This window comes from Zalophus californianus, chromosome 16 (genome assembly GCF_009762305.2).
Source record: "Zalophus californianus isolate mZalCal1 chromosome 16, mZalCal1.pri.v2, whole genome shotgun sequence".
Lineage (NCBI taxonomy): Eukaryota > Metazoa > Chordata > Mammalia > Carnivora > Otariidae > Zalophus > Zalophus californianus.
In genome coordinates this window covers 11767197-11792712 of record NC_045610.1, presented here as the reverse complement: position 1 = coordinate 11792712, position 25516 = coordinate 11767197, and the positions used below count along the sequence as shown (strand labels likewise).

General features: G+C 55.9%; 1 protein-coding gene across 1 annotated transcript; it reads left to right on the top strand.

The window, feature by feature from the left end:
- The first annotated feature begins 5088 nt into the window (after positions 1-5088).
- DRG2 (developmentally regulated GTP binding protein 2) lies at positions 5089-24488 on the top strand. The gene is made up of 13 exons (XM_027568109.2): positions 5089-5268; positions 9328-9488; positions 13675-13764; positions 14400-14460; positions 16041-16131; positions 16806-16878; positions 16964-17054; positions 17933-18030; positions 18432-18508; positions 19908-19996; positions 20810-20868; positions 23879-23932; positions 24277-24488. Exons 1-13 carry the CDS (start codon positions 5205-5207, stop codon positions 24361-24363), a joined length of 1095 nt encoding a protein of 364 aa, XP_027423910.1. The 5' UTR covers positions 5089-5204; the 3' UTR covers positions 24364-24488.
- The last annotated feature ends 1028 nt before the right edge of the window (positions 24489-25516 follow it).

Below are 25516 nucleotides of genomic sequence, written 5' to 3'. Positions count from 1 at the left end.
AAGAGGGGAAAGGTGGCCTCACTGGGTGCCTGAGGGGACACGGAGATCAACTGGGTGACCAACGGGTCATTCTGGGGTGCAAGAGCTGGGGTTCGGCTTTGGATGAGGTAAGTCTAAATAAACATGCATTAGGCTTCCAACTGGTGATGGATGCGTGTGGATCAGAAACTCAGGGTAAGGTCTGGACTGGAGTTAAAACTGTGAGAGCTGTCAGCATCTGGATGTGGTGCTTAAAACCATGAGATGCCAAGAGCTCCCCAAAAGGGGAGGGACCCTCCAACACAAAAAGCTCATGCACAAGAGGAAGACTGGAGACGGAAGGGACAGCCAACGAGGCCAGAGGCGAGCCAGCAAACGGGTGTCCCTCAAGTCACGTGATGACGGTGCCTTCTGGAGGAGGGACCAGCTATGTCCGTGGCATTGAGGGTTGACCATGGGGCACAGGTATGTGAAGGTCACTTTTCTGACCCTGATGAGAGCAGCTTTCGGGGAATGGTAGTGGCAAATTGGGATCAGAGCAGGTTCAGAAGAGAAGGGATGAGAACGCAGACAGCAAGTATAGGTAGCTTGGAGAGTTGTTTGCTGCCCAGGGAAAGCAGCAAATAAATAGGAAGTCGTGGTAAGGGAAAGTGGTTGAAAGGTTTGGATTTTGTGAGGGACAAGTTTATTTTTAAAGATTTTATTTATTTGAGAGGGAGAGAGAGAGCATGGGGGGGGCAGGGGAGGGAGAAGGAGAAGCAAACTCCTCCCTGCTGAGCAGAGAGTCTGACTTGGGGCTCGATCCCAGGACCCTGAGATCATGACCTGTGCCGAAGGCAGACGCTTAACCGATGGAATCACCCAGGCGCCCCATTTTAGTTAATTTTTTTTAAAAGATTTTATTCATCCATTCATGACAGAAAGAGAGAGAGAGAGAGAGAGAGAGGCAGAGGGAGAAGCAGGCTCCCAAGGAGCAGGGAGCCCGATGCGGGACTCGATCCCAGGACCCTGGGATCATGACCTGAGCCGAAGGCAGACGCTTAACCATCTGAGCCACCCAGGTGCCCCATTTTAGTTAATTTTTAATTGAAGCATAATTGACACACAATACTACATTAATTTCAGGTGTACAACGTGGTGATTTGGCAAGTCTATCCGTTGTTCTGTGCTCACCACTAGTTACCATCCATCACCATACAACACTATTACGATACTATGGACTATATTCCCCGTGCTGTACCTTTCCTCCCCGTGACTTATAATTATTCCATGGGGGGGGCAAATTATTTTATGCTATCATATATAATGACTTCTTTTTATTGAAGTAAAATATACAAAATCTAAAATTTACCCCTTCGGCCACTTTAAAATATACAATTCAGTGGCATTAAGTACATTCACAATGTTGGGCAACCATCACCACCACCCATCTCTGGAACTTTCTCATCATCCCAAAGAGAAATTCTGTACTCATGAAACAAAGCTTCTCCCCGCTCCCTCCCTCTTGGCCCCTGGTAACCTCTGATCTACTTTCTGTGGTTATGAATCTGACAACTCTAGGTACCTCAAAGTGGAATCATATAGTACTGGTCCTTTTGTGACTGGCTTATTTCACTTAACAGGTCAGAATTTCCTTGTATTTAAGGCTAAACAACCCTTCAGTGGATGTCTACACCACATTTTGTTTATTCATTCGTCAATGGACACTTGAACTACTTCTACCTTTTGGCTACTGTGAATCATGCTGCTATGAACATGGGTGTACGACTATGTCTTTGAGATCCTACTTTCAATTCTTCTGGTAGATAGCTAACATCTACTACCCAGAAGGGGAGTCAATACAGCACATGGTAATTCTATTTTTAATTTTTTTGACGAAACTCCATACTATTTTTTTTTAAAGATTTTATTTATTCATTTGAGAGAGAGACAGCGAGCACAAGCAGGGGGGAGGGGCAGAGGGAGAGAGAGAAGCAGACTCCCCTCTGAACAGGGAGCCGATGCAGGGCTCGACCCCAGGACCCCCGGATCATGACCTGAGCCGAAGGCAGACGCTTAACCGACTGAGCCACCCAGGCACCCCTATCGTGGTTTTGATTTACATTTCCCTAATGACCAGTGATGTGGAGCATTTTCTCATGTGCTTGTTGACCATCTGTAGATCTTCTTTGGAGAAATGTCTATTCAAGTCCTTTGTACATTTTAAAAATTGGGTTGTTTTGTTGTTGACTTTTAGGACTTTTTTCTACATTCTAGATATTAACCGCTTATCCGGGTATGTGATTTGCAAATATTTTCTCCCATTTCATGGGTTGCCCCTTTACTCTGTGGATAGTATCTTTTAATAGGCAATCAAATTTTTCTACATTTCTAGTAGCGGCCTCTCTAGAAGTCTGTAAACTCTATTTCAAAGATTCCTCAAGTGACATGAACAAACAAGCTTTGGATGGCCACGTTTGGGTTTGGAGGACCCAGAGCAGAAAAAGCCAGTTGCCCAGAGAATACCTGATATTCAGGTTGTCTCTCTTGACCCCAGAAGTAGGAATGATTCTCGTGTAATTTAGGAAGAAACTGAGGCCCATGGGGATTGTGACAACTACAGAGATGTCAAGACTCTTGGGAGGTGAGTCATAGTTCAGAACACTTGTGTTTCCCCAAGGGTAAACTGGAAGCAAATACATCTCTGTGGGCATCATAAGCATGGTGGGAAACGAAGCCTAGAGAGCCACGTCATGTCGAAGCTGGAGGCAGAGAAGTATTGGAGACCCACTCCTGGGCCAGGGCTCCTACAGGCCTCCACATTGGTGTGGGCCTCCCTAGGTCCCAAAGGGCTTTCACAGAATCTTCTTTAAACCTTACACATAGGGCGCCTGAGTGGCTCAGATGGTTAAGCATCTGCCTTTGGCTCAGGTTGTGATCCCAGGGTCCTGGGATCGAGTCCCGCATCAGGCTCCCTGCTCAGCAGGGGGGAGCCTGTTTCTCCCTCTGCCTCTCTCTCTTTCTCTCTGTCTCTCATGAATAAATAAAAATCTTTAAAAAACCCCAAAACCTTACACATAGATATTCCTATCCACAGTCTACCATGTTATGTCACCTTGCAAGCACTGGACTTGGAATTGAAAGCTTTGCTCTCAACTCTCAGCCCTGCCATTGAATAGCTTGAGCCGTCAGGCCAGGCACTTTGCGTGGCTTGTAATCTCTCTTTATAGAAGGTGGATGAGAACTGCAAGCTCAAAGCTTAGGAAAGCCCCTCTCTAGCTCAGAGCCTGGTACATAATAAACAGTCAATAAGTGTGGTTGGGATCTGAGGAGGATGTGAGACCCACAGAGGAAAAATCACTTACAATGGCCCTGGTATTTGAGAACTTATGGGCAAACAATGTGCCTGGTGCACATTTTCTTAGCAACCGTGTTTTCCCATTTTTAAGATACAGAAACAGATTCGGAGAGGTTAAGTTATTTAACCAAGCTCATACTGTTAGGAACTTCAGATTTGAACACAGGTCATTTCCAAGGACCCACTTTCTACCCCCCAACTTTTTACTAAAAACATACAGAAGAGTTGAAAGAATAATTCAATACATACCGACACAGTGTTAACATACGGCTACTTTAGCATGCTTTCTTTAAATGTATACGTGGTTGGAACTACTTGGAGTAAGATACAAACATCATGTCCTTTAGCCCCGAGATGGAATGAATGTTTATGTCCCCCCAAATTCATATGTTGAAGCCCTAAGCCCCCAGTGTGGTGGTAGTTAGAGATATGTCTTTGGAAGGTTAGTAGGGTCAGATGAGGTCACAATGGGATCAGTGCTCTTATAAGAACAGACACCAGAGGGGCGCCTGAGTGGCTCAGTCTGTTAAGCGGCTGCCTTCAGTTCAGGTCATAGTCCCAGGATCCAGGGACTGAGCCCCACGTGGGGATCCCTGCTAGGCGGGGAATTCTGCCTCTCTCTCTCCATCTCCCTCTCCCCCTACTCATACTCTCTCTTGCTCTCTCTCTAATAAATAAATAAAAATTAAAAAAAAAAAAAAGAACAAACACCAGAGAGCTCTCTCTCTCTTTCTCTGTGTACATGCACTGAGTAAAGGCCATGTAAGGACACAGAGAGAAGGCAACTGTCTGCAATCCAGGAATAGGGCTCTCACCAAGAACCCAACCATACTGGCCCCTGACCTCAGACTTCCAGCCTCCAGAGACGTGAGAAAACGAAGTTCTGTTGTTCAAGCCATCCAGTGTGTGGTATTTTGTTATGGCAGCCTAAGCAGACTAAGACAATCCCTAAATGCCACCGGGTACATCCGCTGAGAATGAAAGACATTCTCCTACATAATCACACCCAAGAAAACTAGCAATGATGTGGTAATATCTAATATCCTATCCAAAGTCAAATTTTCCTCAGTTGTCTTAAGAACGTCTTTTTATAGCTGCTTTTAAAATGTTAACCAGATTCTAGGCGAAGTCCACACATTATATTTAATACCTTTTTATCTAGAACAGTCCCACTGCCTCACCTCCCAACGCACCTTCCCATCCTTGGCAATTGTGAAGAGTCCAGGCCACTTATAAAATGTACCACTTTCTAGATTTGTCTGATGTTTCCTCGTGTCTAAACACAGATACAGTATTTTGGGGCAAGAATTCCAGTAGGAGATGCTGTCTACTTTATAATGCATCATATCAGGAGGCATCTGACGGCAGGTGGTAAGGCTAAGTTGGAACACTTCGTCCATGCGGTAATGGAGATCCGCTTTCAACCTCTGCACAAAATAAGAGCCACCAGGCTTTCAACTCAGCTCTTCTTGACACCTGCAGAGTCAGCTGCGCTTGGAACCCGAAGTTCAGGGTTCATTGCCCAGGATTCCCTCTGGGTCTCCCAAGCTCAGCTCAGGCCCAGCTCCGCCCTGGTGGGTACAGCATGGCCCCGCCCCGGCCCCGCCCATCCTGGCACAGCCCCGGTCCCGCCCATCCTGGCCCCGCCCCGGCCCAGAGCGGGGAGGGGCGGGGGGAGGCCCAGCCCCGTCGGCCCAGCGGGCGGAACCAATAGTGTCTGGCACTCAGCTCGACGTCGTCCGTCCGGACTCTGAATCCCGGAGCGCCGGGCGCACGAGGACGCTGTTCTCCGTGAGCTTCCGGGCGCACGCAGTTCTGCCGCCGCCGAGAGGGCGGAATTCCCGGTGCCGCTGCAGTGTCTGTCGGTGCTCCGGGTTCAGCCGCCACCATGGGGATCCTGGAGAAGATCTCCGAGATCGAGAAGGAGATCGCTCGGACGCAGAAGAACAAGGGTGAGGGCCGGCCCGGCGGGGCCTTCCTTTCTGCCCGCCTCAGTTTTCCTGTCTGTAAAATGGGGGAACAACTCCAGCGATAGAGCGGATCGGGCTCGAAGGCAGCAGAGAAGTGCCAGAGACGTGACCAGGTCTCGCAGCGCGCTGGAGGCAGGCAGGACCAGGCGGGATCCTGGTACCAGCGCGCTGGTCTGATTGCAGACGGTCGCTGTGAGATCGGCTCGGTGCCAGACCAGGTGCCCGATAGAGAAATCGCAGCGCGCAGCCAGCGTGTGACCCAGAGAGAGGCATGGTCGGGCTTCAAACCCGGGTCCCCTTTTGTGCTGGAAAGCCCAGGAGGAGACCTTTCACGGGTATAGCCTCACCCAGCATCTCGGGAACGGAGGCCATCAAGACTCGAGCCTGGCGGGCCTGGGTTTGAACTCCAGCGCCACCCGTACCTGCTGTGAAAGCTTGGAAAGTCACTTCGCCTCTTTGAGCCTCAGTGTCCTCATCTGCAAATGGGGATCATAATCCCCATCTCATCTTAGCTCACAGCTAAATTAAACTAGATAGTGTGTGCAAAGTACTAGGCACATGGTAAGCACTCTGTATTTAAAGTAACCCCCCCCCCAACCCCGGGCGCCTGGGCGGCTCAGTTGTTAAGCATCTACCTTGGCTCAGGTCAGGATCCCAGAGTCCTGGGATCGAGCCCCCGGGTCAGGCTCCCTGCTCGGCGGGAAGGCTGCTTCTCCCTCTCCTGCTCTCCCTGTTTGTGTTCCCTCTCTCGCTGTGTCTCTCTATGTCAAATAAATAAAATCTTAAAAAAAAAAAGTACCCCCCCCCACAGCTTAGATAGCACATAATAAAGGATCAAATTTGGAGTTCAGATTGTAAGGGCTGGAGGAGCTCACAGGAGAAGAGCAGTGGGGAGAAACAAATGATGACACCCAGGAAGGCTTCCAGGAGGAGGTGGGACTTGAACTGGTTAAGGGGAGGACACCCCCGGTGAGGGGCACTGCTGAGGCAAAAGCATGGCAGTCTGGGTGAGCGTGGTGTGTTTATGGGGCAGTTCTAGATCTAGAACAATCTAGATCAGAAGGAGGGTCTGGAGTAATGGGGGATGTAATTGGCCCGGGTGGGTGAGGCCGGTTGCCTAAGCAGTCCTGCTGTGGGGTTGCAGAGGCAGGAAGCGGGGAATACTAGGTAGCTAGTCTCAGTGTCTGTCCTTCCTTGGCTCTTGTTTAGTTCTAGAGGCTGAGAAGTTGGGGGACCTCATTCATTCATTCATTCATTATGTGAATCTTCCCCAAGCCCTTACTATGTTCTAGGCATGAGACAGCAGGCACATCCTTCCCCTCGTGGAGCTGACCTTCTAGTGGATAGTCTTTAAACGAATAACCAAATAAACAAGATCGTTTCAGCCAGCCATAAATGCTGTGAAGACAAATGAGGTTGATCTAACAAGAGTGTGGGGGGGTGGTACCTGGGCCTACTAAGGTAGAATGATAAGGTAGAGAAGACCTCCATGAGGTGGGGACATCTGAGCTGAGACCAGAATGAGAAGGAACCAGCCATGCAAAGATCTGGGGCAAGACTGTACCTGGCAGAGGAAGGGACGTCGCTGAGGCAGGAACAGACTTGGCTTGTTCAGGGATCTGAAGGTCTGGGGCTGGAGTGCAGTGATGGCAAAGGAAAGAGCCAATCATGGAGGGCCTTGTAGGTCACGGGAAGGTGGCAGTTGTGTTCTCAGGCAGTGGGAGTTAGTGGAGGGTGTTAAGCAGGGGAGAGACATAGTCTGATTTCTGTTTTGTTTTATTTATTTACTTATTTGAGAGAGAGGACAAGCAGGGGGAGTGGCAGGAAGAGGGAGAAGCAGACTCCCCACCGAGCTGGGAGCCCGACGTGGGGCTTGATCCCAGATCCTGGGATCATGACCTGAGCCGAAGGCAGCCGCTTAACTGACTGAGCCACCCAGGCATCCTCTGATTTCTGTTTTAAAAGTTCCCCCTGGGCGCCTGGGTGGCTCAGTTGGTTAAGCATCTGCCTTCAGCTCAGGTCATGATCCCAGGGTCCTGGGATCGAGTCCCGCATCAGGCTCCCTGCTCAGTGGAGAGCCTGCTTCTCTCTCTCCCTCTGCCTGCCTCTCTGCCTATTTGTGCTCTCTCTATCTCTGTCAAATAAATAAATAAAATCTTTAAAAAAAATAAAAAATAAAAGTTCCCACTGGCTGCCCTGTGGAGTATCATCTACAAGGATTGAGGAGAGTAGCAGGGAGCCTTTGGCAGTGGTAGAAGAGGGGATGTAAAGATGATGTAAGGATTAAGACCTAGTCCTTCCCTTCAGAGGTGCTCAGAATCTTACGAGCTGGGATGACAGGAAAGATCAGATGAACCTGACGCTTGCTGAACCCATTCTTGACCACTTGTCACTGCCATCAGTTCACTCCTTCACTTGGTAGACATTTCCTGAGTACTTGCCCTGTGCCACCAGAAGCCGGGATCCTGCCCCATTTGAGTGAGGGAAGTAAAGAAACAAGATAGTTTCAAGTGGTGATCAAAGCCATGAAGACAATAAACAGGATCATGAAGCCAAGAGGAAGGGTGGGGGTTACCGTAGATCGTAATAATAACCAACAGTTATTGGGTGCTTACCGTGTGCTAGTCATTGTTCTTAGTGCTTCCTGTAAGCCTTAGGAAAATCCAGTGGAGTGGTTTCTCCTGGTAACATCCCTGCTTTGCAGATTAAGAAACTGATATACAAGAAGATTACATAATTTTTCCAAAGTTACGCCCAGGAATGGCCGGGTGGGATTCCAGCCCTGGTTCTTCCCTTGGCGTGACATTGCCCACAGCCCCCTCCGGCTGGGTAGGGGAGGCCTCTTTGAAGAGATGCCATTTGAGCTGAGCCTCGAATGTTGAGAAGGAGCCAGCCCTGGGAAGATAAGGTTGCAACGGAAAGAATAGCAAATGCAAAGGTCCTGGGGCACGAATGGTGGCAGCTTGTCCTGAAGAAACAAGAAAGCCACTGTGGCTGGAATGTAGTACATAACAGAGCAGAAGGAGATGTCGGAGAAGTAGCAAGGGACCAGGTTACCTAGCCCCAGCCCGCTCTTGTGGCGAAGATTTTGTAACACCTCCCTTTACTGTCATGAAATGCAGCTCCCTTTCGACAGCGTAACTTTTATACACACAGAATTTGAGAAAAATCAATGCCATGCCCTAATCAGAATACAAAGGAGGAGAAAAAAGAAAGTTTAATTAAAATAGTGTTTTTTTCAATATTTAAATGTTGGGGCATGGCCAGGTTGCAGCGATGTTACAATGAGGGCGTGAGATGGTTGCACCTCTCGGTGGCATCACTGGGTATGTGGCAGCCCCACGCACAGTGTGATGTGTTGGTGACTCAGGCACCCTACAAGAGGCATCACTGGTGATAGCCTGGGATCCCAAGCTGGTGAGCACCTCTAGGTAAAGTTTCCAACAACACATGCTAGAATCTTTCCTTAACATGCACGGAAGTTGCATTCCTGGAAATTTCAGTGTGTATTGACATTGTAAAAAAAAAAAAAAAAAAAGTGCCCTGTGTTTCTATGTGAAACAGAATGAGGCTCTAGGCTCCAGTGATGCTAACCCAGGTTTTCCCTCTGCAGATGTCTTAGGGCTGTGAAAAGTCATATGGAACGTAGGAGGGCTGATGGTTGTGCCTCACTGACTCACACTTTGTAGGGCTGTGGGCTTTCCTGGTCCCTGCCTGATAAATGCCAATGGGGACTTCGCCATCACACAGACAACAGAAAACATCCCCCAGAATCCCCCAGGGAGTGGTGCTGCGCTGCCCCCCCCCCCCGCCCCCCGTTGAGAACCACTGACCTCGGATCGCACAGTCTCAATAAGGAGACTACCTTCTATCCTAAATGAAGTGAGAGGCTAAGGGGACCTTCTAAGCAGGGGGGTGTTTTCTTCCCTGATCTGGTTCTGATGTTTGCAGCCAGCATTTGGTTGTATGTGGGGGCGCACCTGACCCATGGGGCTTGGAAACCCTGGATACTTACCTTCCGTCTTGCTTTACGTCCTGTAGCCACCGAGTATCACCTGGGCCTGCTGAAAGCAAAACTTGCCAAGTATCGGGCCCAGCTTCTGGAACCGTCCAAATCGGCCTCATCCAAAGGAGAGGGTTTCGATGTCATGAAGTCGGGTGACGCCCGCGTGGCACTGATTGGATTTCCCTCTGTGGGTAAGGTCAGTGATGGTCAGCATGGGCCCTGGGGAGGAAGCAGGTTGTCTTCCAAACACGACTGTCCAGTGCCACCTCTTGCTACTTTTCTGAATTAGCTCCAGGCTCCGAGGAGACCCAACCTCCCCCAGGATCGGGTCCCACCCCTTTATCATCCTGCCTTGGCAACCATCGTTGTCTCTGTGGGGGAGAGGTGTTGCCACTCAGTCTCGGACCCATCCATCACGTACGAATGTTTACTGAGTGCGTACCCTGTGCCAGGCTCTGGGCCGGGCGCAGGTGGTACGGCAGAGACCAAGATAGTTCTGTCCAGTGAAGAGGCTGCTCAGATACAGGCTGAGGGAGCAATGACCAGGTGGCCTGGACAGGTGCTGGTGGAGCAGCTTTTAAACCAGTTCAACTAAAACGTGTCAAGCCCATTACTCTGGGCCACGCGTGAGGGGAAGTTGGTAGCAGCCACCACCTCTTGAGCGCTTATTGTTGGCCGAGCGGTATAGCTGTGTTTTGTACAGGTTTGGTTTTATTTTTATTTATTTTGTTTATTTTTAAGATTTTATTTCTTTATTTGACAGAGAGAGAGATAGAGAGCACAAGCAGGGGGAGCAACAAGCAGAGGGAGAGGGAGAAGCAGGCTCTCCGCTGAGCAGGGAGCCCAATGTGGGGCTTGATCCCAGGACCCTGGGATCATGACCTGAGCCGAAGGCAGACGCTTAACTGACTGAGCCACCCAGGCGCCCCTGGTTTTATTTTCCCCTTTGCCTGGATAAGGGGTGTGTGTATCACAGGAGGTGGGGATCAGTCTGCTCTCTATTTACACACACACACAGTGAAGGTGGGATTATAGCTACGCTGGCCACTGGCACGTTTACTTCTCCATGGCTGTCTGTCCCATTCATACATTAGAGTTCCCTCACCTCGTAATGCCTGCCTAGAAGCCCCCACTGTGGTCCTAGTGTCATCAGCCGTCTGCTCCTTCCCTCCCGTGCCGATCGCCCGTTCTGGAGCTGCTGTTTCTGGAGGACGCATTCCTCCAAGTCAGCCCAGGGGCTCGAGGTTGTGGGTTTTAAAAATGCCCAGCAGCACTGCCATTTGCCCTCCGGAGAAGCTCTAGCTGACTCCATGTGAGGACAGTTAGGAATGTCTCCGAGCATCTGCTCACGGGACGCTGTGTCAGCACCGGGCAGTGAGCTGGGCCACGGACAGGTTAGAGGAAGACCCCAGACTCGGCGTCAGGGTCCGCAGAAGGCTTCCTTCCTGGTGGCTTGTAGGTGCTTCTAACTCTTTGGGAGCGCTCGTACCCCAGCTGGACTTTTATCATCAATACCCATCTGGATGCACTGTCCCCTTGCCCTCCGTCTGTGTGGGCTCAGGACACACAACATCCTTTTAGTTACCATCCAAGCCAGGTGGGATGAGCAGGGGAAAGTTGCTGGAGGCGAAAGTGACGCCAGGTGCTGGAAACGAGCCACTGCCCTCCGTGGCCCTTCCTCCTCCGGACCGCTAACAGTTCATCCAGCCGACACCTTGCAGCGCTCGGCGTCAGACCTGAGTGCCCGTTTGACACGCAGCTTCCTGGCCAGTGCTCAGATCCCTGTAGTGACGGGGTGCTTATGACCCCTCAACTTGACAAAAGCTGGACACGGAGCAGCGCAGGGGCCTCCTGCTCAGAAGGAGCTGATGCCCGCACTGCAGGAGCCCCTCGGGAGAGCTGGGACCGTCCCCATGTGTGCCCTCTGCCGGCTGAACCCCCTCATGGTCTTCAGTCCTGGCAGGGTTTCCAGATCCCTCTCTGTCTCTTTGGCCCTTTCTCATTTTTCCCCAATTCTGTATACTAGAACTTCCAAACATAGAAGAGGTAAAAGAACAAGTACAGTGTACTCGCTCTCTGAATCCATCGATTTTGCCATACTGCTCCATCTCTTCAGATTTGTGTGTGTGCGGGTGTATGGGGTTTTGTTTTTGTTTTGACTGACCCATTTGAGAATAAATTACATCATGCTTCAGGACCTTTCACCCCAAAATATTTAAGCTTGTATCTCTAAAAAATAAGGATATATTCCTACTTAGCCACAAACTATCACACCAAACAAAATGAACAGTAATTTAGGAATGATCTAACGCCTGGACCGCATTCTGATTTCAGCACTCACCCCCAAGTGACCTTTGCGGCTGGTCTAGGCTGTCTAGGACCCTGTAGGTGTCATCTCTCCGCCTGCCCTAATCTAGAACGGTCCCTTTTGTCAAGATCCTAATTCTGAAGAGACCAGACAGTGGTCCAACAAAGTCCACGCTCTGGAGCTCTCCGCTTGCTTCCTCATGGTGTGCTTTAGCTTGTTCGTCTGTTCGTTGTATTCCTGTGAGCCTAGAGTCAGGTAGAAACCCAGGACTTGGGACCAGGTTCCACACAGGAGCTGGAGTGGACCTCATTTTGTACCATGCCAAAGAACCCCTGACTGCTGTTTGCATCTCCAGAATGGCTTAGGGGGAGGGATGCCCTGTCTCCCTTCTGCATGGTCGTGTTAGCCTACCTACCCTCCCAAGCCCAGACAACTGGAAAGTCCGCTGCAAGGTGCTGCTACCGTGGCACGTGGAAATCAGGCCCTGTCAGCATCTCCTTAGTGACCTTGACGCCAGTGAATTGTCCTTGCCTGGGAGTTTTGTTAGCTGCAGTATGATGTCAATTTTCCAGTTCTCCTCCTCCTCCTCCTTCACTAATTAGCTGATGTTCCTCTGGGGAGTAGCGCTTTCTCTCATTGGTGTCGGCTCTTTGGTTAGCCTGAAAGAGTTCCTGGAAAGGCAGGACAAGTGCATATGTGCTGCCCTTAAATGACCAGCAAAAGATGTTGGGGTCAGAGCTGTCCCACAGCGTGACCGGTAACTATTTTTAGGCTTTAATTCTTGGGCCGTTGTTATGGACATCATCAGTTTTCGCCTGTTCTGGATTTTACTTCCAACCTGCCAAGGGCTTCTTTTCCAAGCCCAGGCTGGGAGAAGTGCTTTGTTTACCAAGGGTTGCGCCCTTGAGGGTCTGGCCCTGTGGCCAGATCCCACCGCCCTGCTGGGGATCTGGGCCCTCCAGCCATGGGAGGGCCAGGCCTCCCCCCCTGCAGAGGCCAGACAGGGTTGGAGTTTCCTCCTTTGGGCCTGCAGCAATGGTCACTCAGGGTCTTGGCAGCCAGTGCTCTCAGGGCCACCCCACCTACCCATACCTCTCTGCCCCACCAGGTTTTTATCTCTCCTCAGGTTTCTGAGAGGCCCCCAGGGCGGAGAGTTTCTGGATTTGAGGCCAGTGTTTCTTTCGAGGTGTGAGAGTTTGAGTGAGAGGTGCCCCCAGCCTTCCTGGTTGCCGGAGAGGCAGGGTCCAGGCGGCCTGGTCACAATTGCATCTCAGGGTGTTTGTTCCCGATGCCCCGCTGACTGGGCTGCGGGGGGCGGGGCAGGAGGCTAGGGCTGGGTTTCTTCCCCCTCTGGCTCTGCCCACTGCTTTGCCAGCCCTCTGGGCCACTGCATCCATTGCTGTGGTCTCGCCACACTCTGGGCTTGGCGTACCGTGTGCCTTCTCATCTCCTTTCACTCCACGCAGCCCCCCACAGTGGGGACCGAGCAGATGGCTAGCGTGCATACGAAGGACTCGGAAGCTCCGGAGGAAGAAGTTTCTTGCCCGGGGGAGCCCAGTCTCTCAGACCCCCAGCCAAGCCACGGCTGTGGTCCCACAGTGCACTGTGGCATGAGCTTGCCCATCCAGATCCTTCCCAGCTCACCCCTTCCTGCCTGACACCACCTTCTCCTGCCAGCTGGCTCTGTCTCAGACCACGTCTGTCCCCTTGCACATCTCACCCCTCCCTGGGTGAGCAGCTGCTCTGAGTGCCATGGGCTGTTGCCTGCTTGAAGTTCTCTGGGGCCCAGGAGTGGCTGGCGGGTTTGGTGGAGCTAGGGAGGGGGCCCCGATTTAGAAACCAGTTCCCTGTGTCCACCTGAGACAGGCCTTGAGGCCTCCAAGGAAGGGACTGGCCCTCTGGTGCCCCACCCACCCTGGGCAGGGCCAGAGGTGACGTTTCCGGCTGTCTTCTGTCCCCACGCTGAGGCTGAGGAGTCTGTGCTGCCTGCATTCGGCAGGCTCCCGGCCTGTGGGCAGCCTCCCAGGAGGCTGGGACAAGACTCCTCACTGCAATGAGCTCCTTTTTCTCCTAGTCCACCTTCTTGAGTCTGATGACCTCCACAGCCAGCGAAGCTGCGTCCTATGAATTCACCACCCTGACATGTATCCCTGGGGTCATCGAAGTAAGTTGGGGTGTGCTGGATTCCAGAAGGGGGAAGGGTGTGTGCTCGGGTTTGCAGTGGTGTGGAGGGATGTGGTGTGCGGGTGGGTGTCTGTGCGGAGGGAGACGGCTCTGAACTGAGCTGCTTTGCCCCAAAGCCCTGGCACCTCAGGATTCTGGCTGCCGAGACCCCAGAGATGCCTGACTGGTTCTGGGAGTCGGGCCGGCCCATGGCAGCTCTCCCTGGCGCCCCGTCGTGCTCCGCTGTCCCACGCCACCCCAGCTTGGGTCACTTGTTGCTGGCTGGCCGGATCCCCCTGGCTCCCCTGAAGCTTCAGAGCCTGGGGCAGCTGGGGTCCCGGGGCCTGGAGCCTCCGTGCTGCAGGGACGTTTTTGTGGAGTGCTCTTCGCATCACTGAAGATCCCACCGTGGTGGGATCGTAACACCTCGAGAGCCCCTCCCCGGCGGCTCCTCAGCTCGCGGGAGAGGGTCTGTGCGGGGCTGGAGCGGTGAGAAGACAAGGCTTAGGCCTGGCCCCGGAGGCTGACCCCAGGGTTTCCCACAGCCCCTGCGGGGCAGACTGTTGTAGGGCTCCTGGGGTCAGGCAGGCCCTTCCTGCAGGGACTCCTCTCCTGAACTTCTCTTCCCCATCCTAGTATAAAGGAGCCAATATCCAGCTCCTGGACCTTCCTGGGATCATCGAGGGTGCAGCACAAGGTAGGAGGTGGGGACAGGAGGGTGGGAGACAGGGTGGCTCTCAGCATCCCGGCCCGCCCTTCCAGAGGGTGTTGGGTGTCCTGGCCTCACTGTTAAAATCAGACATGGCTGAGGGCTTGGACGGGTAGGGGGAGGCTCGCAGCCTCTCACACTGCTCCGGCCTCGTACCGTCGTGGCTGGCCCCATCTGAAAGCCGAGGAAACCGAGGCCCCTCGAGGTGAAATGACTTGCCCAAGATCACATAGCTCGCCTGACAGGTTTGAATTCGCTCTTCCACTCCACGGGTTCCAGCGCGGCCCCGCAGGGAAGCCTGCAGGGAGCGGACACCTATCAGCTGTGCTGCTCGTCCTGGAGCCCCATCCTTTGTCGTTTTGGTTTTGTGTGTTCTGAGATGGGAACATGCCCATGGCTTCTGGGGGCGGCCCGCAGGGGGCGCCCCGCAGCCTCGCAGAGATGGGAACCAACAGATGGTTCTCTGGCAAGCGCCGGGCTGTGTGCTAGCCGCGGTCTCAATCCTCAGCTGGCCCTGTGAGTTACCGAGTGTCACCATTTCCTCTTCATAGCTGGGAGGGACGTCAGGGATGATAGGTAAAGGGTCTGCCCTGAACGACTGTTGACCGACTAAGGGGCAGAGCTGGGGTCGGCGCCCGCCTCTCTGGCTCTGTAGCCCCGGCATGGCCGGGCAGCAGGGCCTCCTCCCTGCGGGTCCAGTTGCTATCTCTGCCCTGTGCCCTCCTGTACCCCACCGTCATCGGGGCAAAGTCCTGCCTGCTTGGACCGGGGCAGGGGGAGTGGCGATGGTCCCCCACGAACCTGCTGTCCCCGCTAGCATCGTGGGGCCTGGAGGTGGTCTGGCCACGGTGGGGGGCAGTGTGCGGGGAGTGTCGGGAGGTAGCTGGCCCATGAAGATCACCAGGCCCAAGCCCCTCTTTCTCAAAAGAGGGAGGCCAGTCCTGGCTGAAATCTATACTACCTAGATCCTAGTGCTGTGACCTTGGCAAGGTGCCTGGCTTCTCTGGTGGTCTCATAACCACAGCGTCTGATCTTTATGTGGCAGTTCCTAGAGCTCCTCTTCCTGTGGCGTCCTGTGTGATCCTTTCTGCAGCCCTGTGGAGGGGGGGTGGGTTATAGCGCCCGTTTCCAGAAAGGGCAGATGCGTGGAAATCCTCACACCATGGTAGCTTTGTGACCTTAGGCAAGTGATTGAGTGTCTCTAAACAAGGTCTCGGTTTTCTCATCTGTAAAATGGGTGTGGTGATGCTGCCTATACAGGATCGTTTTGAGGATTAGGCGAGGAAATGTTCATGAGGCCTGCCACACAGTAGGGGCAGGGGGAGAATGTTACTTCTCCTAGGGTGGCGATGTCAGATTGCCTTCTCCCCACAAGTCTCCATGAGTAAAACAGAATGTGGATTAAACAACAGCGCCGGGGAGATCCCAGCCCAGGGCTGGCACGTGCCAGAGACCATGGTGGAGCTGTTAAGGACAGGAGCCTGGGGCCCTGTGGGCTGGGGGCGGTGGGTGTGTCACGCAGGGTGTGCCTCTGTCCCCGTGTGACCCCATCTCTTCCACCTGTCCAGGGAAAGGCCGTGGCCGGCAGGTGATTGCTGTGGCACGCACGGCTGACGTCGTCATCATGATGCTGGACGCCACCAAGGGAGAAGTGCAGAGGTCCGCAGGGTGGTGTGCCAGCGGGGGGGGAGGGGGCGGGGGGCGAACTGATACATCTGGGGAGGTCCCTGGGTGGGCTCGTGGGATGCTGTGGCTACATCTGCTGTGTCCCTGAACTCATGATGGGTGACCCAGGGGCTGCTGGGGCCTCTCCCACATGGGAGCAGCAGCAGGCCTGTCCACAGGCTAAACCCGTGCGGTCAGCCTGGAGCATCCTCCCAGAGAGGCTCGCATCTGGCATGGAGGCGTCTGGAGGCTGAGGACTGCGCCGTGGTGGCAGAAGCCTCGGCCACCAGCCCCTAGCTGGCACAGGCCGTCCTGGCTCTGGCTCCTGCCTGCCGAGGCTGAGGTGCCTCAGTTGCTGCCCAGAACCCACCGGGAGCCCAGCCTCAAGCAGCAGCTTTATTCGTGCCCTGACCTGCTGGCTAAGGGGCACACCGGGCCTCCTTCTGTGTGCCAGTCGCAGACCCGGCCAGTCTCCCCTCCGACTGGCCAGAAGGTCCAGAGGCTCCCCCTCTGCAGCTTTGGCTTGTTGGGAAGGAACATTCTGGGTTCCTAGTGGTGGGTAGGAGAGCACTGGTCTCTCTCCAGCTGGGCAGGGGCTTCCTGTGGATCATGGAAGCCATCCGGCCTGCCTCTGGGCACTTGTGAAGGCTCATGGGGGCTCTACTCAGGTCTCTGCTGGAGAAGGAACTGGAATCAGTGGGTATCCGCCTCAACAAGCACAAGCCCAACATCTACTTCAAGGTGAGGCCCCTCTCCAGGCCTGGGCAGGTTTGGGATGATTGCAGCTGCCCCTTTGTGAGCAGCTCTCCCTTCCTCTCTTCTCCAGCCCAAGAAAGGTGGTGGCATCTCCTTCAACTCAACGGTCACGCTGACCCAATGCTCAGAAAAGCTGGTGCAGCTGATCCTGCATGAGTACAGTATCCTTTCCAAAAGCAGCAAAGGAGGGGCAACGTGAGACAGGAGGCCTTGTGGCCCAGGATGCTAACAGACCACACCCCAAGCCACCCTGGATCCACCCGAGCAGCTACCAGGAAGGCTACAGCCCGGTGACATGGGGCACTTCCTGTCCCCTTCGCCTCTGTGCTCACCAGGCTGCAGGCTGGCTGGGCCACAGCTGTGTACTCAGCAGGGCCTTCCTGACTCCCTGCCGGGTTCTAGGCACTGGTAGCCAGTCACATCTGGAAGGAAGGTGAGATGGTGAGGGAAACAGCCCCCAAGGACAGGGTTCCTGGCCTGGGGAAGCCTCAGGGAGAACCAGGGGCCTGGCTGTTCACCGCTAAAGTAACGTTGGGGGCCTAGGTGAGTCTCTGGAGGACCCTGGAAGACAGGGCAGAGCCCCAGAGGTAGAGGAGCTCAGCATATGAAGAACTAACCATGGGACAGGCTGTCTGCAAGGTCGTGAGGCCCCTGTCACCACAGGTATGCAAGCAGAGGCAGAGTGGCCTCCAGAGGAGAGCTTTGCATGGGGGAAGGTGGGTTAGACCGGTGCTTGCAGACAGTGCTCTTGGCACTGAAGCCTGGGGTTCCACTGAGAATTCTGGCAAGTACATTTTTCTTCTTGCCTAACTGTGAAGATTGAAGCCACTGATTGAAACTTTACATGTTCTGGTTCCTTTTGGAGAAAAAGAAAAAAATGAGGGCACTCCCCAAACTTTACCATCTTGTAAAATCTGCAAGGCAGATGCCCTCTGAGGTCCCTTGTGGCACTGTTTCTTGGGTGGCCCTTCCGGCCCCTCTGGCACGGGGACACGAGGAGCCACTGGTGCCCAAGTGGCCCTTAATCCGAGCCCCTCAGAGATCTTCAATGCGGAGGTGCTCTTCCGAGAAGACTGCTCCCCAGACGAGTTCATTGATGTGATTGTGGGCAACCGGGTGTACATGCCCTGCCTGTATGTAAGTGGCGCCGGCCCCCAGGGTGCGCGTGCAGGAGGGAAGCTCTCCAGGGGCTGACCCGGATGCGAGGCAGGCTTCCCAGAGGAGCAGGAAGAGCCTGGGGCTGCCTCCACCCTCGCCTCCCCTCTCCCCTGGGGGCTGCATGAGGCTCGCAGACCTGTCTAGCTTGACACCGGGGCTCTAGTCCAGCCTTCCCTTCTGGGCGTGGACAGCGGCCCCAGGCCCCTGCAGCCTTTCCCCATCCTTGAGGCGGCAGGGAAGGGAGGACATTGGCATTGGCATTGCGCCGAGGCCCGCAGAGGGAGGAACTGTGGGCCAAGCCGAGGCATTTGGGGACCCATTTCCTGCACTACTTTGTTCCATTCCTTCCCCAACACCTGCCTCCCTGGTCTCAATCCCAGGTTTATAACAAAATCGACCAGATCTCAATGGAGGAAGTGGACCGCCTGGCCCGGAAGCCCAACAGTGTGGTCATCAGGTGAGCACTCAGCTGCCCTGAATCCTTCGTGTATGTGAGCTCGTCAGGCCTTCCGGGCACCTTGGGCCAGGCAAGCCTCCCATGTGCGCCCGGGGCAGAGGAGACCATCTCAGTAACGGATTTGACCTGGTCCTACCCCGGATCGGCCTGGGCAGAGTGGGTGATGTGCAGTGGGCTCTGGTTAAGAAAACAGAAGGGAGGGGCGCCTGGGTGGCTCAGTTGGTTGAGCAACTGCCTTCAGCTCAGGTCATGATCCTGGAGTCCCGGGATTGAGTCCCGCATCGGGCTCCCTGCTTGGCGAGGGGCCTGCTTCTCCCTCTGACCCTCCCCGTGCTCATGTACTCTCTCTCGCTCTCTCTCTCATTCTCATGCTCTCAAAATAAATAAATAAATCTTAAAAAAAAAAACAGAAGGGAAATAGTACCACCAATGTAGATGGTTGATAATCACTAAGAGACTACAGAGCCTAGTAATTAAAGGCAGGCCTCAGAAAGCCCAAGAGTGTGAGCCAGCTGCTCCTGGTCCTCTGGAAGATGCGGCTTCCCCGGTGTCCTCAGCGTCCTCCGTGCCTGCACCGCGGGCAGCGTGGACGGTAAAGGGAACCGAAGTCGTCAGGTGGGTGGGGCCATCCTGGCCCCGCCCCTCCGGCCCTGCTTGGACGCGTGGGTCCTGGGGGTGCCTCCTGCAGTGTGGCTGAGGGCTGTTTGTTCACTAGTCACCATCCCTTCAAATTCCTCCTTTGGAGCAGCCTCGGGCTCTGCTCTGCTGGCGGTGCAGCTCAGACAAGGCTTACGGGGAGCGGGATGCTGAGGGACTAGGTGGGGTGACTGGTGCAAATGGTGGGGAAGGGTCCTGGACCATCTCCCGGGCATTGCCGGCTACTGCCAAGAGCGGCAGAGAGTGGGCATCCTTCCCGAAGGACAGCTCAGTTCCTCCTCTGCTGCTGCGCCCCAGACTCCCTTCAGGGGCTGCACGAGGACAGGCTGGTCCTCTGGGCGTGAGGTCACCTCCACACCACACCTTCACCTGCTGTGCTCACAACGTGTCAGCGGAGGTCAGGGTACCCGCTCAAGGTCTCGCCTCCGCAAACGATGAAGCCAGGGGCCACGCCATCACTGACATCCCCACTGGGCTGCCCTGTGCCCGTCGCTCTCCTCCCAGCAGCTGGCAGGAGGGAAGCCCCCGTCCAGAGCACCGCGGAGACCCCCAGGAAAGACAGCCGAGCTCTTCTGGGCGTGACCGTGGCTGTGACCAGAGGCGTGGGCAGCTGAAGTGTCAAGCTGCCGTCAGATCTGTGGGCTTGGTCCCCCATGGGTGCCAGATGGGCCGCACTGGCCCCAGTGCCCTTGTCTCTGAGCCCGTGGGGGCTGCTCTGACTGGCCGCCTTCCTCCCTGGCAGCTGCGGCATGAAGCTGAACCTGGACTACTTGCTTGAGATGCTTTGGGAGTACCTGGCCCTGACCTGCATCTACACCAAGAAGAGAGGACGTGAGTTCGGCGGCGGGTGGCCCTGGGCTGAGTCGCCGTCCCTGCGGGGCTGCCAGGCTCTGCCTGTGGCACCCAGAGGTCCCAGTGCCCCTGGCTCAGCTTGTCCCGTACAGACCGCAGCTCTTTTGCCATCTCAGAGCTGGCAGTGCCCTCGGGCCCAGGCTGCTAGAGCCCTCGGCTGAGCCTTTACAGAATGCCGCTCTTTGGGGCTGCTGGTCTTGAGGATGCCCCGGGGTGGGGGGGGCTGTGGGGGGCAGGGCAGCGGGCTAGAGGCCGGCCCGTGGTTCCCCACGGGCTATAGTGATCACCCCCCTCCCACGCCCCCTGGGTCAGCACTTGAGCACGTGAATACAGAGGAGCCTTCACCATGCCCCCCCCCACCCACCCCCAGTGGCACACGTCTCACACCCTGTGACCTTGCGGCGGAGTTCTGGCAGTTTGCGGGGCCTTGACCTTGTCGGCAAGGGAGGAGGTGCAGCTTCCCCTGACTTGTCACCAGCAGCTGTCACGTCTTGCCAGTGCTGTCCAGAGACTCTGCGTGGCTGCATTTAGTTAGGGCTCTCGTGGCTGATGGGGTTGCAGGCCGCCTGAGTCGTGGACGTGGATTTCTGTTGATTTCCTGTGTTAAAGTCAAGGTTGCAGAACACCGCACAAGGATCTGTAGGGAGGGTGTGCCGAATGGCGAGGAGAAGGCTAAGCCAAGGCTGGGGGCTGGAAGGGCCTCTGTCCCCTGGTGGAAGGCAACCACAGGGCAGTTTGGGGCCATAACTGGTTGCCTCCGTGTCCCCCCACCCCCAATCTCTACCTTTGCAGAGAGGCCAGACTTCACGGATGCCATCATCCTCCGGAAAGGGGCCTCCGTGGAGCATGTGGTGAGTTGCCGAGACGCGTCCAGACGGCGGGTCAGGGAGGTCTCCGTGCCCGCTGCGGGGTTTTGCCGAAGGCTCTGCCAGCCCTTCGCTGATGTGGGTGACCCGCTGTGGTAGCAGAGTGGCTGTGGGCAGGCTCTGGAATTAGACCTGGGGTCGCCTCCCGGCCACCATTCCCAGCTGCGTAGCGAGCCCCCAGGCCTCCCCCAGAGGCAGGGGTGTACCGCCCACCCCAGTGGTGGTCTTCCGTCCGCATCCTGTCACACGCTGCCGCCCTGGGGCATTCATTTCTGTATTGTTAACTCCAAGTTGTGTTTCCCCAGTGTGCCGGCCTATGGCTCAGAGTAGCCGCCTCCATGCCCTTGGCCCCTCCTGGCTTCCTGTCCCCCAGTCAGCCCCCCCCCCCGCCGCAGCCCTCCCTGCTCCCACATCCTGCCCCCGCCCCCAGCCCCAGATGGCTCTGAATGCTTTTTGCACTCAACACACATTTACTGAGCATTAACAGTAAACAACACAGCCCCGGTTCCGGCCAGAAAGGGTCCTTCAGGGGCAACAGATGCCAAACACCCAATGGCAGAGCTAAGAGGTCACACCTAAGGGGGAGTGCAACAAAGTAAGGGAATGGGGAGTGACCCTGAGTCTACACAGAGAGGCCACATGGTCTCAGGGGAGGGGACCTGATTGGGCCTGTAGACCAAGGAGGATCTGACTGTGAAGATTTAGGGGTGGTGGAAACCCTCCCACGCAGGGCAGCGAGGTATGCAAAGGTCCTGAGGCAGAAGGGCGCTGGGCTGAGCCTGTGGGCTCAGGGAGAGGAGTGTGGGTTCCATATCTGGAGTTTTGTTGCAGGCTCAAAGGTCACCTGTCCCAGAATGTGACCCTGCACCACTTTTTACGAAGGTATATGGGCCCTGCAGGAGCAGGTGATAGCCCAAGAGCCTGGGACGGTGTACCAGGTCACACAGACAATTTAAGGCTTTGGTTTTGGGGCGTTTTGTTTTCCGTCTAGCTCATTTCTGTTCAGGATCTGTCCTGTGGGTGGGTGGTGGGCTGGCCGGCAGGCTATGCTCCCGCATTCATTCATTCAGCAAGCCCAGCCTGAGACCCCCGCCAGCTAGGGGCCCGGATACAAACGGGCAGGGTTCGGCCTTGAAGGCCGGCATGGCCGGCAGAAGCCACCTCCCTTAGATGACTCATAAGGAGCTCCGTGGGGGAGTCCCTGTCCCTGAAAGCCTGTTTCAAAACCTGTGGCAGAGGTGTGTCCCGGGGACTGAGCAGCTGTTGGTACAGGGGCCCCCATGTGCTGGTCCTCTGTGGGTTTCCGCTACACCCCCTGTGGGTACTTTCCTCTACCCTCTCACTCCCTGGCTGCTTGCCCAAGAGGACATAGGACTTCAGCCACTCCAGGAAGAAAAGCGGGAGATGGCAGGAGAGTGGTTTTCTAGGCAGGGGGAATAGCAGGTACGAAGGCCCAGAGGCAGGAGCGAATGTGGGGAATGCTGGCTGTTTCCCATCAGCTGCACGGAGGGCCAGAGGCAGGAGGGGTTAGACCTAAGGGTGAGAAGTGCCCAGGGGGGTGGGGAGGGGTTTGGGGGGCCCGGCTCCAGAGCCTGGACTCTGTCCGCGAGAGGCTTGCTCTTCAGTGGTCACCTCCTCCCTGCTCGCTCTCCGCACAGGTGCCTCCCTCCTGGGACATGCAACTGTCCCAGGTGCCACAAGGTATATGAGAAGGCCTGCCTGGATGCCGACAGCAGGGGCCCAAAGTAAAGGAACCACGTAGACACTGGAGCCAGGCAGACTCAGGGTCATACCCTGGTTCCCCCGTACTATGTCAGCCTCCCTGTGCCTCAGTTTCCTTTTCTGGGCGTAACTGAGCCCCAGCCCCAGGGCCTCTGTAATGCACCCAGCCTCGGCCCTGGTATGCATTCAGTAAGAGCTGATGAAGGCCTTGCCTCCAAAAGGGTCATGGGCCATAAGCCCCCAAAGCAGCGAGGGCCTCGCAGGGCTGTCAGCAGTGAGAGGCGCGGTGGGCACGGGGGAGCAGAAGTGTCGCCGTCATCAAACGGTATGCTCTCTCCCCTCGTAGAAAAGATGGCCTGGGATGACCTTCCATTGTCCCCCACTGGTAGACACAAGTGCAGAGAAAGGCAGAGGAGGCCCAGAGCAGGTGGGAAATGTTCTCACAGGCTCAGCATCCGCACAGGAGCGGGGGCCGAGGCATCGGGGCTCTGGCCAGGACCCATAAGGCTTGCGGGCACCTGGGGGAAGAGGCAGCACCACACGGCCTTCCCTCCGGCCCCCGTCCACTGCACCTGCCCCCCTGATCCCAGGGGGAACAGCTGCCCGCCCCTCCAAGGCCCCCTCCTTCCAGCTTCCTTTAGGAGCCCTGGGATTCCGGAGGTGGGGCTGGATGATGTCCTGGGCGGGCAGCCCCAGGTGCCAGCCGTGGCCAGGACGGTGACCAGGTGTGACTCCAGGCTGAGGTGGGGTGTCCCGAAAACCACCCCTGCCCATCCGAAGGATGGCAGGAAGGCTGCTGACAGCCAGAGCCAGATCTTCTTCTAAAGGCTTCGAGAACATTTTTTTTTTAAGGATTTTATTTTATTTATTTATTAGAGAGAGGGAGCACAAGCAGGGGGGCGGCAGGCAGAGGGAGAAGCAGGCTCCCCACGGAGCAGGGAGCCCGATGTGGGACTTGATCCCAGGACCCCGGGATCATGACCTGAGCCGAAGGCAGACACTTAACGACTGAGCCATCCAGGCGCCCAAGGTTTCGAGAACATTTCTAAAGGGCACCACAACCTTTGGGCCAGCCTGGAAGTGGGAGCATCAGAACAGCCTGCAGCCATGAACATGAGACTGGATCGAGCCAGTGGTGTTCACAGGCCACAGCTCTGAGCGTCTGCCTGGGGAATTGCTACTTCTTGGCACCTGCCTGGGGCTTGGGTGTGTGGCCAAGCTCAGTAGGCTCGGGTAGAGATTCCTCTCACTGTTCCTCTCTCCCACCCTCCAGTGCCACCGCATCCACCGATCACTCGCCAGCCAGTTCAAGTACGCGCTGGTGTGGGTGAGTCTCTGGGCCGGAGATGGGCGGGGGTCATGCCCAGCATCGCCCCCGGGTTGGGCAGGAGCACGGCGTTCGTGCTGCTCCGTGCGGTGTCCCAGTTCAGGGGCGTGCGTGCTGACCCCTGCTGACCTCTCCCACTTTGGGATCCGGGGATGGTCAGGCCCCTGGGGACATCCTCCTGTCTGCGGGCGGTCTGCCAGTGCTGGGGCCCCCACTTCAGACCCTAGCATTCACACCCCCCCCAACTTACGTACAGCCACACCCACCTTCCTCCTGTAATAGCTATACCAGGCGTGGCCCTGCTCAGGACAGAGGCTGATGTGGCCCCTTTGTCCCCTGCCTAGGGCACCAGCACCAAGTACAGCCCGCAGCGGGTGGGCCTGACCCATACCATGGAGCACGAAGACGTCATCCAGATTGTCAAGAAGTAGTGCCTCCTGCGGGGCCCCCTGCCTGCCCACCCTGTCTCCCCCGGGGAGTCGGACCCAGCTGGACACACCAAAGCCCAGACAGGAAATACATACAAATACATACCCCCCAGGACGGGGTCTCTCAAGTCTCTGCTGTTTCTGGAAGTTTCTTCGGTAGGCAGATGATGAAGAGTGTACTGGGGCAGAGGGACATGGTTGGGGAACTTGGGCTGGGCTGGTGGCATTTGCTGTGAGACTGGCACCTTGGGTGGGGGTTCTGTGTTTGGAACCCTGGGCCTGCGCCCTACCCCTGGCCCCCCCCTCAGGCACTGAGGAGGCAGGTTGCCCACCTGCCCTGCAGCCAGGGCCTCACGCAGACGGCTTGCTCAGTACTGGGGCTCAGAGCCAAGCCTGCCCGGGTCCCTGGAAGCTCTAGTTTCTGTTGGGGCACCTTGGGCCTTCAGCTCCTCCCAGCCTGTCTGACACTCAGGGAGGGGGCCTCCCAGGCCTCTGCCCCGCCCTAGGGCTGCTCCATGGTGGCTTTAAGCCCCAGTTCATGCCCTCCTCAGCCCGAGGAGTCCTAATGTACTGCCCCCTCCCAGGGCCACCCCTGCCCAGCACCGACCCCGGGACCCGGGGCCTGCACAGACGCCTGGAGTGGTGGCTTTGGTGTTGGGTTTCTGTACTTTTTCCCCAACCCCTGGTCTTGGCTCTCCTTTCTACAATAAAGAGTGGAAACAATCCCTGTTCAGACTGAGGACAGTTCTGTCAGTTTGCTGAACTCTGTTGCCAGGCTGGGTCAGGGCCAGCCACGAGCCTGGTGATCCGAGGATGGCTGGAGCCTGGGCTGTCGGAGAGCAGGCCCAAGTCTGGGGTACAAAGGAGATATGGGGGACCTCCAGGGTGGTCTCTGCCCTGGAAGGTTGGCCAGGGACCGTGGGCCCCAGATGTGGCACCTCCTGAGGCCAGGCCTGGCTGCCAAGGTGGGCAGAATTCTCAGAAGGCCCTTGCGGCTTTCGGGGTGGCAGGGAGGCTCCCCTGTGAGAGCAAAGTAGCCGGATCTATCATCTGTTACCTCAGCAGGCAGGGCTGGACGGGCCTTGGTGTGGTGCCAAGGAGTGGCAGCAGGTGGTCACTGAGCCCCTGCATGCCAGGGTCGGTGCAGGGCCATCCC